The sequence below is a fragment of the Pteropus alecto genome, unplaced genomic scaffold, assembly GCF_000325575.1.
Source record: "Pteropus alecto unplaced genomic scaffold, ASM32557v1 scaffold106, whole genome shotgun sequence".
Taxonomy (NCBI): Eukaryota; Metazoa; Chordata; class Mammalia; order Chiroptera; family Pteropodidae; genus Pteropus; species Pteropus alecto.
The window spans coordinates 1,584,335-1,597,300 of NW_006442103.1; the positions used below are offsets into that span (position 1 = coordinate 1,584,335).

Below are 12,966 nucleotides of genomic sequence, written 5' to 3' on the forward strand. Positions count from 1 at the left end.
GGGAGTCGTTAGCCCCAGATGGCCTGGGCCACTAAGAGCTCCATGAGGGCGGACGATCTCGTCTGTATCCCCACGCCCAGTTCAATTCCGAGCTGGACAAGGGCTAATCTCTTCTGGTCACTTCCCTGCTTATTTTCTTCCTAATCAAGTTCCTTTCGCCTGGTGGGTCCTCCACCCCGCAGCCCAGGCCGAGTCCAGGCGGGAAAGCCCGGGCCACTGGGCCTTTGACCTCCAGAAAAGTCGCTCCAAAAGACAAAGTCTCCCCTGGGAAATTAGGAAGCAGGAGCTTCGCGCGGCCTTCTTAGGGCCATGAGGCCCCCTGCTCGCCCCCTGCTCGCCCGCTCCTGGCTGCGGAGACGCGGGGCGCCCCCCGGTGGCCGCCCGCCGCGCTGTTCCAGGCGCTGGAGGCCGTGGCGGAAGGGGCGGCGCTGAGCCGGCGCCGCGTGGCCATGGAGCGGTCGGCTCAGGAGGAGCTCTCGGCTTTGGCGGCGATCTTCTGCGGGCCCGGCGAGTGGGAGATGCTGAGCCGCTCAGGTGACTGCCGCGCGCCGCGGGGACAGGGCGCCCAGTCCTCCGCTCCGCCAAGGCTGAGCTCCCTGCCCAGAGCGCACACTTGAGGGCCGACTAGTTGTTGAGGCAGCGACGCGCACCGGGGGTGGAGTTGTGTAGGGGGCAGGCGGGAGTGTGAGACGCCCGCCTCAGTGTGCCCCGGCCCGCGCCTCTGCAGTGAACGGGAAACCTGATGCTCGGGCTCGGGGGCCCCCTCCGGCCGGTCCCTGCCTTCTGCGCCCCTTTGCCCCGCTCCCCACCTCGCTCTTCCCGCTCCCCACTCGCGGAGCGCCCAGCCCTGCGTACCGGCCTTGCCGCCTCCTGGAATGCGCTCCCCTACGCATTCCTTGGCCGACCCGTCCTTGTTCTTCAGCTCTCAGCTTAAAAAGAGGCCTATCCTGACACCTTTAGTTTAAAGCCAGCTTCCCCAAATTGCATTATTGGATGTTCTTTGTAAGCGTTGTACATCCTGTCATCTATATAATATTTGGTTGTCTCAAGTTGCTTGAGGGCAGGGACCCTGCCTGGTTTGCAATCACAGAACTCCAAGCGAAGGACAGTGTCAGGCATACAGGGCAGTGCCAGGCGCATGGTAGGTGATCAGTGAATGTTTGCCGAATGAATCTTTGAAGTCGTACAGTGCTCAACCTGAATCTTTTCTCAGTTACGTTTAGAAGTTGATTGCTTTTCTTATGCTTTTTCTGGTCCCCTGAAAGGTAGGTTCTTGGGGGCACATCGATCATTCAGCCAACATTTATTTATTCCCTGCACACATTGACAGTTTCAAAGGCACCACCCCTTTCCTCTAGGAACTTACAGTCTAGAAAGGTTCTTTGGCTATTTTTGATGATAACTAAAACTTATCCGGTTCCTGTCTGTGGCTTCTATTAAGTAAAAAACAAAACTGCAGTTTATGAAAAAGGGCAGTGATACAGATAATCTTCCATTTTTGTGTGGCTTTCAGATACATCATGTAAATTTTTTGGCATGGGATTTAGCCTTCTGTTATGTTTCAGCTACTATTAAAGTTGCCTTTCTGACCATAAATTGGTTGACCTTTAATAAAGTAGGTAGTCTAAAATGTGCTGGGTATTGTGAGAAATCCTTGGTTTAAGATGGTTTCATGTATCCGTGTGGTGTGTTATTCACACGCACAAAGCAGGAGTTGACTCCCCTTCACTTATTCTTTCTTGCATCGCCCATCTACACACATTCATCGAGCCCTGTGTATCAACTGGCACTGTGAACCAATAAGTGTAATGGACCAGCTTTCTCTTTAGTGCCTAGCCTGTCTGTATCTTTCTGAAACAGTAGTTTAAAAGCCATATTGAAGGATTTACTCACAGTGTTTTCTTGACACCACTGTTCTGATTGGATAGCATTCCTAGTTCTTCATCATCTGCTTTGCTGTCTCCATTCTCTCTTATTGATAATCGCTTCTGCCTGAGGCAGGTTATTAGAAGAGATCATCAGTTTTCCTCAATTCCTTTATTATGGCTCAGCCGGGAATATCCTGGAAAAATGAACCTATGATTTTTCATCACACCTTAAAGAGGATGAGTAGTGGTGGCCTGGGTCATGAGGACATGGCAGAGCTTGAGACACTGCTGAAGGGTCAGAGAAAACCCAAGAAACTAAACGTAGGAAGAATGGGAGCAGTTTCTTCACATCGAGAACACTGTGGATCCTTTATCTGCTGTTAAATTAAGCATGACTTTCGAGCCATGCCTCCTAATTAATTTAATTCAGTGTTCTGGCATCAATAAGTAATTGAATTATAAAAGAATTCAGTGTAATAACTTAGGACATTTTGTTGCTGAAAGGTTCATTGGAGAATAGAACAGTTCACTGATTGAAATAGGGTTGTTTGATGTTCACAGCTGGAAACTAAGGGTAAGGTAAGGAATTCTTACAGCGGTCCCCAACCTTTTAGGCACCAGAGACCAGTGCTTCTATGAGAATCTAAAGCCTGATGATCTGAGGTGGAGCTGAGGCGGTGATGCTAGCGCTGAGGAGTGGCTGCAAATACAGATGAAGCTTTGTTCGCTTGGCCGCCGCTCACCTCCCGCTGTGTGGCCTGGTTTCTAACGGGCCATGGACTGGTACCGGTCCGTGGCCCAGGGGTTGGGGACCTCTACTTTAACAGACCACAGTAGACACATAGTGAGCTACTGGCTACCACTCTGCTGGTCACTGTCAGCTTGGGTTGGAGGATATAAGCTTGATACCAGAATATTTTGAATGCCATTGGTTTTTTTCCTGACTTCCCCCAAATAAGTTCCTTGTTGCTACTGGAGTCAGGAGAACACTGTGGGAAATGGCAGTTCTGGTACAAGATAGCCCAGGAAGGCTCAGGGTGCCAACCCAAGGGTCAACTGTTAAGGCCGTAAGATTGAAGAGGCTGAATAATTGGATTCAGTTTAGCTGGGCTAATTTATGCTGAGAATTGCAGGGACTTATATACATTTTGGCCTCTTTACAATGGTTATAGTAAGCTCATAGTAAGAGACAACAGGGGTAACTGTCTCTTGAGTATAGATTCTGTAAGCCTCGACACTCCTGTCTACTAGGGAGGGCTATGGGTGGACTAAGGTGTACCCTGCCCCTCCTCAAGCAGTACAGTCAGGCCAAGTGCCAGGTTTAGTGGGGTCACCTACTATGTACCCGATACATCTTACTTGATGAGAATTCTCTTAGCTTTAAATGCATCTTACTTGATGAGAATTCTCTTAGCTTTATTTTATAAAGCAGATAACGGATGCTCAGGTTGGTTAGGTAACCACCAGACTCCAGGGTGTATGGACCCTAACATACATGCATTGTACTCACTAATAGAGATGGGGCTGCTGCGGCAGGAAGACAATTCTTAGGAAAGAGGGAGGAGGGGAGAGATGGGGAGAGAGAGAGAGAGAGAGAGAGAGAGAGAGAGAGAGAGAGCGAGAGAGAGTGAGAGAGAGCAAGAGAGAGAAAGAATGAGAATGAACAGCCAGAGAAAGATGGGTATGACACCACTTATGTGCAAGATAATTCTGCAGGGGAGTGTGTGTGGGTGCGTGTGTGTGCACACCTGTGAGATAGATGGGATTGGTATTGTTATAAATCTTAATTTTCCTGATGAAGTAATTTGGGGCCACAGAGATTATATTGCCATAGTCAGTGCTTATTATATGCAGAGTTGCATTTCTGGAAATTATTTTACAGATCAAAAAGTTGTACAGCGGGAGGTATATAAGACCTAATAGCAAGTAATATGTTTACACAGTAGTAGCTCCATAGTGAAGTTTTGTATTCTGCTATAATTAACGTTCAGGTTGCATAGGGCCTTCTTGCAAAATGAATCATGACTGTCACCTACTGACCCTTCTAATTCCGCTGTTCCCCTGTGGATTGTTGGTACTGAGCTCACCAATTCATTCTTGAACTTCACTTCTAAAGGATGGGATTGACACTTCTAGCTTTACTTATTTTTATTTTTATTTTCTGTAACTACATTTTAAATGTATATAAAAATTCAGCTGTAACAAAAACCAAGCACTAGTGGATGCATGCTGGGAGCAAGAGGAAAGAAAATCTTGTGTGATGACACATGAGAGTGTGTTGGGGGCTTCTTAGTGGTTTTCTTGAACACAGACTTACTGAGGATATAAAAAAATTGCAAAAAAAAAAAAAAAGCTGGTCTAGTGAAAGTCAATTGTATATGGTGTATATATAATTTCTTAACAGACCCTAAATGAATCTTGAAGAACTCATTATCTTAAATTTAGCTTACATTTTTCATTGTCTTTTGTTATTGTGTGTGACTATGAAGTAGGGTGAATACTTAAAAATAACATTTGTGTAGCATCTAGGGGTTCATTTCAGATCTCTAGTTTGAATTTCTGTTGTTTGGAGTGTGGTTAAGAGCAGAATTTCTTCCAGATACTTGTAGGGAAGAATAAGATTTGAACCTATTTTTGTTTGTGTTTTAGTTAGGAAGTTGCTACACTTATTATAAGGCAGTGTCTTATTAAAAAGAAAAACAATAGTGAATATATATTTGAACTTCAACCAGAGGCAAGACCTATATCTTTTGGTAGGGTCTTTAGAATAGATGAAAATTATCTGGGTACTTATGAAAATGTTAGTTTTCTAGGGCAGGCATAAGTTTTCTAGGGCATAGATGTTTACTAAGAATGATGAGTTTGTGGGTTAAACTTAATAACTAGAGTTTTTTGGGGCCATGGAGGGGCAGAGAGATTAGTGTTAGATTATTTTCCTGTTAATCACTGTGTTTCTAAGCTGTTAATAATCTTAAAGCAAATAGGGGCAACTTTGTTTTCATTTTTTTTTTCAAGATTCTTTTTTATTTATTTAAAAAAATATTTTAAAAAATTTTAAATTACAGTTGTTATACAATATTATATTAATTTCAAGCATACGACATAGTGATTTATACAACATTTATATAACTTTCAAAGTGATCACCCCAGTGAATCTAGTACCCATCTGATACCATCCGTAGTTATTAAAATATTATTGACTCTATTCCTTATGCTGTACTTTACATCCCATAACTATTTTTGTAACTGCCAATTTGTACTTCTTAATTCCTACCCCATTTTCACTCACCCTTACCACCTCTCCCCCCGCACCCAATCTGGCAACCATTAAAATGTTCTTTGTACCTTTGAGATTGTTTCTGTTTTGTTTATTTTGTTCTTTAGATTCTACATGTAAGTGAAATCATATGGCATTTGTCTTTCTCTGTCTGACTTACTCTACTCAGTTCAATACCCTCTAGGTCCATCCATGTTGTTGCAGATGGCAAGATTTCATTCTATTTTTATGGCTGAGTAATATTCCATTGTATATATTTACCACCTCTTCTTTATCCATTTATCTTTTGGTGGATACCCAGGTTGCCTTCATAATTTGGCTATTGTAAATAATGCTGCAACAAACATATGGATGCACATGTCCCTTTGAAGTAAAGTTTTGGATTTGTTTGGATAAATACCCGAAAGTGGGATGACTGAGTCCATCTTTGTCTCTCGTTATAGCTTTTATTTTAAAGTCTATTTTTTTTCTGATATAAGTATTATTCCCACACCATTTTTTAATTTTCATTTTCATGAAATATTTTTTTCCATCCCTTTACTTTCAATCTGTGTGTGTCTTTTGATCTGAAGCAGGTCTCTTGTAGGCAGCATATGTAGGGTCTTGTTTTCTTATCCATTTAGCCACTCTATGTCTTTTGATTGGAGCAGTTAATCCATTTACATTTAAAGTAATTGTTGATACATATTGGTAATTATTACCATTTTATTATTCATATTTTTTACCTTTTTTTCCTCCTAATTCTTAAAGAACTCCCTCTAACATTTCTTGTGATTTTGGTTTGGTGGTGCTGAACTCCTTTAGCTTTTTCTTGTCTGGAGCTCTTTTATCTGTCCTTTGATTATAAATGATAACTTTGCTGGGTAGAGTAGTCTTGGTTGTAGGTCTTTGCTTTTCACCATTTTAAATATTTCGTGCCAGTCCCTTCTGGCCTGCAAAGTTTCTATTGAGAAATCAGCTGACAGCCTTATGGGAGCTTCTTTGTAGGTAACTAATTGCTTTTCTCCTGCTGCTTTTAAGGTCCTCTCTTTTACTTTATCTTTTGGCATTTTAATTATGATGTGTCTTGGTGCCTCTTTGGGTTCATCTTGTTTGGGACTCTATGCTTCCTGGGTGTATACATCTATTTCCTTCACTAGGTTAGAGATGTTTTTTGTTATTATTTCTTCAAATAGATTTTCAATTCTTTGCTTTCTCTCTTCTTCTTCTGGTTCCCATATGATGCGAATGTGAGTGCACTTGATGTTATCCCAGAGGCCCCTTAAAGTATCCTCATTTTTTTGGATTCCTTTTTCTTGTTGCTGTTCTGTTTGGGTGTTTTCTTTTACCATATCTTCTAAATTGCTGATTTAATCCTCTGCTTCACCCAGTCTACTCTTGATTCCTCCTAAGGTATTCTTCATTTTAGTTACTGTATTCTTCTGTTTTTTTTTTTTTTTTTTTTTTTTTTTTTTTTTTTTTTTTTTTTTTTTTTTTTTTTTTTTTTTTTTTTTTTTCAGCTGTATTTGCGCATTGACCTGCCATGTTCCCGGAGCATCTTTATCACCAGTGTTTTGAACTCTGCATCGGGTAGATTGCTTGTCTCTGTTTTGTTTAGTTCTTTTTCTGGAGCTTTGTTCTGTTCTTTAAATTGGGACATGTTTCTTTGTTTCCCCATTTTGGCTGCCTCTCTGTGTTTGTTTCCATGTATCAGGTAGGGTTGCTCTGTTCCTCGGTCTTAGTAAAGTGGCCTTATGTGGGGCCCAGTGGCGTAGTCTTCCCTGGTCACCTGGGTTGGGTGCTCCAGGTGTGTCTCTTGTATGGGTTGTGTGTGCCCTCCTGTTGTAGTTGAGCCTTGGTTGCTGTTTGCATGTCAGTGGGAGGTATTGACCTTTGGGCTGATTAGTTGTGAGGACTGGCTCGTTAGGGGCTGACCCTTCAGAACAGGATTCAATTTTGTAGGGCTCTGCTGTCTGCTGAGTCTGTCTTTTGAGTGTGTCATCTTTTGATGCAGTTCTAGATGGCGTTCCAGCTCCATCTGAAGCTGGCCACAGAGTGTGCCAGCCCTAGGTTCACCTGGGAGGAGCTCTAGCCACAGCCTGTATCCTGCCCAGGGCCACCTGGTAAGAGTCATCAAGCAATCTTCAGATGGCCACCACCCGCTCTGGGCTTGAAGGTGCCTTGAGAGGCCAGTCCACGAACCGAGGCCAGCAACTGCTAGTAATGGGCTTGGGGCTGCTCACCAAGAGGTACAGGGCACACCAAGGCCAGATGCTGTTTGTTTGGGTTTTGAGAACCTTTGAGAGATTTTAGGAAAGTCTGCAGCATGGACCAAGAAAGGTCATTTGCATGGAAAAGCCACTAGAAGCAGCTTGGGTAGGCCTGCAAGTTGTGTGGGGCGGGGTCTCAGGGAACCACCAGGGCTGGGTGACCAGTGTTACAGGTTGATGGAGACCTGATATGGTGGCTGTCTGTGTCTACACACCGAGAGGAGGGAGGGCTCAACAAAGGAACAGTGGCTTCTACCAGCACGTCTGTCTGGTAGAAAACTGCCCCTCCAACCCTCGTCGTGAAGCCAGACAACTCAGTTCCTCCCCTTACATGCCAGAAATCTTCCAAGTAGCTGCCCCAGTGCTGGAGCTCAGAGCAAGTGAGTCCATCACTGAGTAAGTCCACTTGTGGGCTCCTTAAGAAGATTATCTGCAACTCCAGCTGCCTTCCATCTCACTCAGCCACAGTCTCTTCTAGTTTTCACAGCCAGAAGTTGTGGGGACTTCTCTTCCTGGCATTGGAACCCTGGACTATGGAGCCTGGTGTGGGGCTGGGACCCCTCGCCCCTCCAGGGGGTCCTCTGCAACCAAGATAATCCTCCCGATTCTCAACCACCACACACGGGTGTGGGACCAAGCCATTCTATCAGTCTCAAGATGGCCTCTTCTGTTTGTCCCTAGCTGTAGAACTTCTGTTCAGCTAGCCTTCAGGTGACTCCCAGTGATGGTGGTTCTGTCATTTAGTTATAATTTTGATGTGGTCGTGCGAGGAGGTGAACACAGCATTTACCTACTCTGCCATCTTGGCTGGAACCCTGTTTTGTTTGTTTTTTTTTTTTTTTTAATTAAAAAACCAAAATGAAAAACAAACTCCCCAAAATCAGACTGACAGTACATGTGGTTGCATGAATTCTGAAGTAAAAAGGAGTTTAATGGCATTGCAAACTAAGGCAGATGAGAGATAGAAGGGTAATTTACATAATTCTAGAGTTTTAGGGAGAACTTGAGTTTTTAAAAGAATGTGTAAATTTATTACTACGTTAAATATCAGAGGAATGGAGCATGTTACTGGACTTTTCGTTTTCTTACAGAGAGAGCATTATTTTGCGTGATTTTAGTTTGCAGCTCCAGTGTGTGTTTGGGGTGGGTGGGTGGTGGGGCAGGGAGCCACCAAGAAAACCAATTAGGAAGAATGCTATCTTTTTTCAATTATTAAAAGAATTAAAGCAGGCATTCTTCTAAACATATCTAATAATTTCACAGTTTTCAAAGGCAAAAGTCAGAATTTTCTCCCACTGTTTTTCTGTTTGATGACTAGGACCAGAAAATTACTAAGAAAAAAAATGAAAATTGCTAAGGATTTAGATGACCAACTTAATAGCCTTTCAAGACTTTCTCCCTGGACCACCTGTTTCTGTCAGTTATTTCAGCATAGTGGGGAGGACCAGGTGGGTGTTTATATGGCCGAGACTGGAGAACACTGCGCGTTTCAGGGTTTTGGTCAGAAAGGGACTCTTGCTTGAGAGGAAAAGCTTGCTTTCTAGGCATGGACACTGTATTAGTTTCCTGTGGCTGCTATAACAAATGACCAAAAACATGGTGGCTTACCATATATTTATTCCCTTATAGTTCTATAGGTCAGATGTCTGAAATCAGTTTTACAGGGCTGAAATCAAGTGGTCAGCAGGGCTGGGTTCCCTCTAGGGGCTCTGGGGAGAATCTGTGTTCTTGCTTTTTCCAGCTTTTAGAACTGCATTTCTCATGGCCCCTTCTCCATCTTCAAAGCCAGTGGTGTAGCGTCTGCTTCAGTGATCATACTGCCTTCTTCTGTGGTAAAACTTCCCTCTGCCTCCCTCTTGTAAGGGCGCTTGTGATTACATTTAGGACCCACTGGGCAATCCATGTTAACCTTCCATCTCAGAATCCTTAACGTAATCACATCTCCAAAGTCCTTTTTGCCTTGTCAAGTAGCATTGGGCCATTGTTTAGCCTATCACAGATAAGGACTTTTGCATTTGTGAGACTCATGATTATAAGCTAACGGCATAATGCTCAGAGCTGTATGGCTGTAAAATTTAAAGTTTTGTGTAACCCATTGTTGTTTGGGTTGTGTCTTAAAAAAAAAAAAAAAGATACATTCCAATGGTGAAGAAAATAGTTAATTTGGTTCAACCACAATAATCCTGGGTATGAAAATCTCACAAAATAAGTCTAAAGTACCATGGAAATCATAGGTCAGGCTTCAGAGAGGTGCTTTGGCAGTCGAACAAAGATTCCAGTAGGCAGAAAGGGAAGAGTTAAGGACCCACTTGGCCGATAGCATAGCAGGAGCAAGTGTCAGAGAGGGGAAAGCAGGCTCTGTGTCCAGGACGGTGCATGTGGGTTAGCTGGAGCCAGGAATAAGGAGAGAGGAGGTTGGAGTTGCGGGCTGGCTCTAGGAGTTGGATAGAGGGATTTGTAATTCGTCATCCTGGGAGATTGGCATAGGATATTTTGGTGTGGGGGAGAGGCAGGTGGTCAGGAGACCACTATTGCCAAAAGCAGAGAAAGGCCTGACTTAGGAGAGTGGTATTGCGAATGCAAAACTGGAGGACTTGGGGTAGGACTTTGGCAGTTGAATACAAAATATGAAGCAGAGACGAGTAAAAAGAGTCAAGCTTGGGTGACTGGAACAAAGAAGTTGTTCGATGGAATTATGCTTTAAAGAGTGCCTGTGCATTTAGGGGGCTAGGAAGGAAGATAAAGCAATAAAGGAATGATTAAAGATGTAAGGGAAAAGCCAGAATGATGTGGTGTCTGGGAGTTATGAGAAGAGAGGATTTTGGGAAGGAAATTGGCTCAGTAGGTTCAGATGCTGTGGAAAGGCAGGACGGGATAAAGGCCATCGAATACAGGTGGTAGTCCCCAAACCACCCTCAGGCTTGACAATTTGCTAGGACTCAGAAATCCTGGTATATTCATGGTTATAGTTTATTGCAACAAAAGAACACAGATTAAAATCAGCAAAGAGAAAATTCGGTGCATGGATTGAAGTCCAGGAGAAACTGGGTACAAGCTTCCAGATGTTTTTCCAGGGGAGCCACACAAACATGCTTACTTTTCTTAGCATCGATGTGTGACAGTATGGGAGAGGTATGGCCAATGAGGGAAGTGAACTTGAGTCTTGGTATCCAAGTTTTTATTGGAGGTCAGGCATGTACCTTCCTTACCTGTTTGGCTGACATCAGATTCTCAGACTTGAGCCCTCAGAATAAGATTAACCATAAGTCACATTGTTAGCTTACACTATTGAATCAGACTGGTACCATGTAGCTCAAGGCCACACTCCTGTCAGGCAGACTATCTCTAGGGCATAGAGCTCATCTCTCAGGAGCCAGCCAAGGGACAGTCCTGAACACAGGCCTTTCTTGGGAGTGTGCAGGCCTGGCTGAGTTAACTTTTGTCTATAGAGTGGCAATGAGGAGCTCACTGGTAATGTTTGAGAAAGGAGCTTTGATATATATAGTGTTTTATAAATATAATATTTGAGGAAGGAGCTTATATATAAAACATGTTTATATAAATTGTATATACTATGTTTATAAAAACATAGATAATAAATAATAATACATTTTGAGTTGTAGATGAGAAGTTGAGGAAGATCACTTTGAATTTGTCTACTGTTTCATGTTATGAACCATTGGATTGAGTCAATGTGACAGGATCGGTGTCTCACCCATTGTTTTTTCTCAGAGACCAGGATAGGTGCCTTGGACCTAGTAGGTGCTCAGTGAATGTTCGTTGAATGATGAGTGAACCAAGATCTTTATGTTAAGCCTCCCCCTTGAGAGAGAAAGTGGACTCCCAAGATGATTTCTGGAGAATTTATTTAGCCTGATGGTCATATGTTGTTTATGTCTATTTACAATGCCCATTTCACATAGTGAAATGTACTCACCTAATTGATATACATAGAGCCATCTTTAATAATAAAATATATTTTTTAAAGAAGGCTAAGTAACTGATTGGAGGAAGGGTTTTGAGAAGCTGGTGATGGATTCTTCTATAATAATGTATTGAGTTAGATTTGAAAATTTTTTCTTTGTGCAGTATACATTTTACTTATATAAAAACAAATTTTGGTTCTATTATTTCAATATGGCCTTTATAATGGTTACTGCCTGTGTTTCCAAGTGGTGTCTTAAAAAGATAGTGTTTTGCAGTTGATACTGAATATTCCATTAAAGAAAAGACTCGTGTAACAGCTGTTTGGTCCCAGACGAATTAATGTTGGTCACAGAGGCATTCATATCAGTGGAGTCAGATGGCTAGGGAGCCATGTTAACGCTCTTTTGGGTTCTTTAACATGGGGCGGCATTCAGGTTTCTGTTGTTGAGGCCGTGGAGCAACAATCCAGGTATGAAAATGAGAAAGGTTTGACTGCCTCTCGGGAGGGAAAATGAATTGAGGGCAAGCAGAGAGAGGAGCAGGGGAGCGAGAGGAGAGAGGCAGTAGCTTTAAGGAGATTCATCTGCACCAAGTTCTGTTCTACACTGTTTCTGATCTGTGTGCTTCTGCCTCTGCAGAATGTATCAGCCTGACGTTTTATCAGCTTTCTGAAAAGCGGGGTGAAGCGGTGTGGAACACGTCAGAGGGGTGAAGTGGAGCAAATCCGAAAGAGAGCGGAGTGTTTTATCTCGTGTCCTACGCGTGCTCCTCCTCCTTTTTCTGGAGCCAGAAATGGCCGAATGGATGTCCGCCCAATTTTAGTTCATCTTGCTACCTTCATGTTACACCGGTAGTCACATATGTGAGTAAGATGGAACGGGTCCAGGCAGTCACTGTATTGTGCAGTCACTAGTTCTCTGCAACCCGACCGCCACTCAGGCTTCCAGGGTTTATTTGCTTCGGTGTGGACTGACCACGAAATGACCTTCGCTGGATTCAGAGTAGAACTTTTAAATTAATTACTGATTTTATAGATACATGATGTGGTTTCCTTGCATGTTCATGTGAGTTTATTTAGGGGTTTCCAGAATTATCAACTAAGTCTGGGTAGGAAACATTTCATGGTGAGAAACCTTATTGGTAGTCTGAAGAAAAATGGGGTAAGAGCAAGTGTAAAGGCCAGTGAAGTCCTGGGTGCTAGCATGTGTGACTCCATGGCTATATATGTGTGGTTGAAGGAAATATTCTGTAACTCAGGGCTTTCTCACTATTATGTGTCTTTTCAAAACATAACTCAGTTTTCACATGACAAATAAATTGATACTTGAAACAAAAATTTTAACTTGTTAGTGTTCTATTCAAATCAAATTATGTGCAGCTAATCATTATTTTTGGATGCTTTCCAGAGACAGATGGGACCGTTTTCAGAATTCTCACGAAAGCCGAAGGACTGACAGATGCAGAAGTACCCTTAGAACTGGTGTTCCATTTACCGGTCAATTACCCCTCCTGTCTACCGGCTATCTCGGTTACCTCTGAGCACCTGACCAGGGCCCAGTGTGCGGCTGTGAAGGAGAAGTTACTTGAGCAAGCGGAGAACCTTTTGTCGGAACCGATGGTTCATGAGCTGGTCCTCTGGGTTCAG

At 43.1% G+C, this 12,966-nt stretch overlaps 1 protein-coding gene across 1 annotated transcript in view; it reads left to right on the top strand.

Moving 5' to 3' along the window:
• The first annotated feature begins 313 nt into the window (after nucleotides 1-313).
• RWDD3 (RWD domain containing 3) overlaps nucleotides 314-12,966 on the top strand; it is a 17,664-nt gene continuing 5,011 nt past the window's right edge. Inside the window, 2 exon segments of the mRNA XM_006919545.3 lie at nucleotides 314-534; nucleotides 12,728-12,966. Coding sequence (XP_006919607.1) covers nucleotides 450-534; nucleotides 12,728-12,966 — 324 coding nt within the window. The 5' untranslated portion in view covers nucleotides 314-449.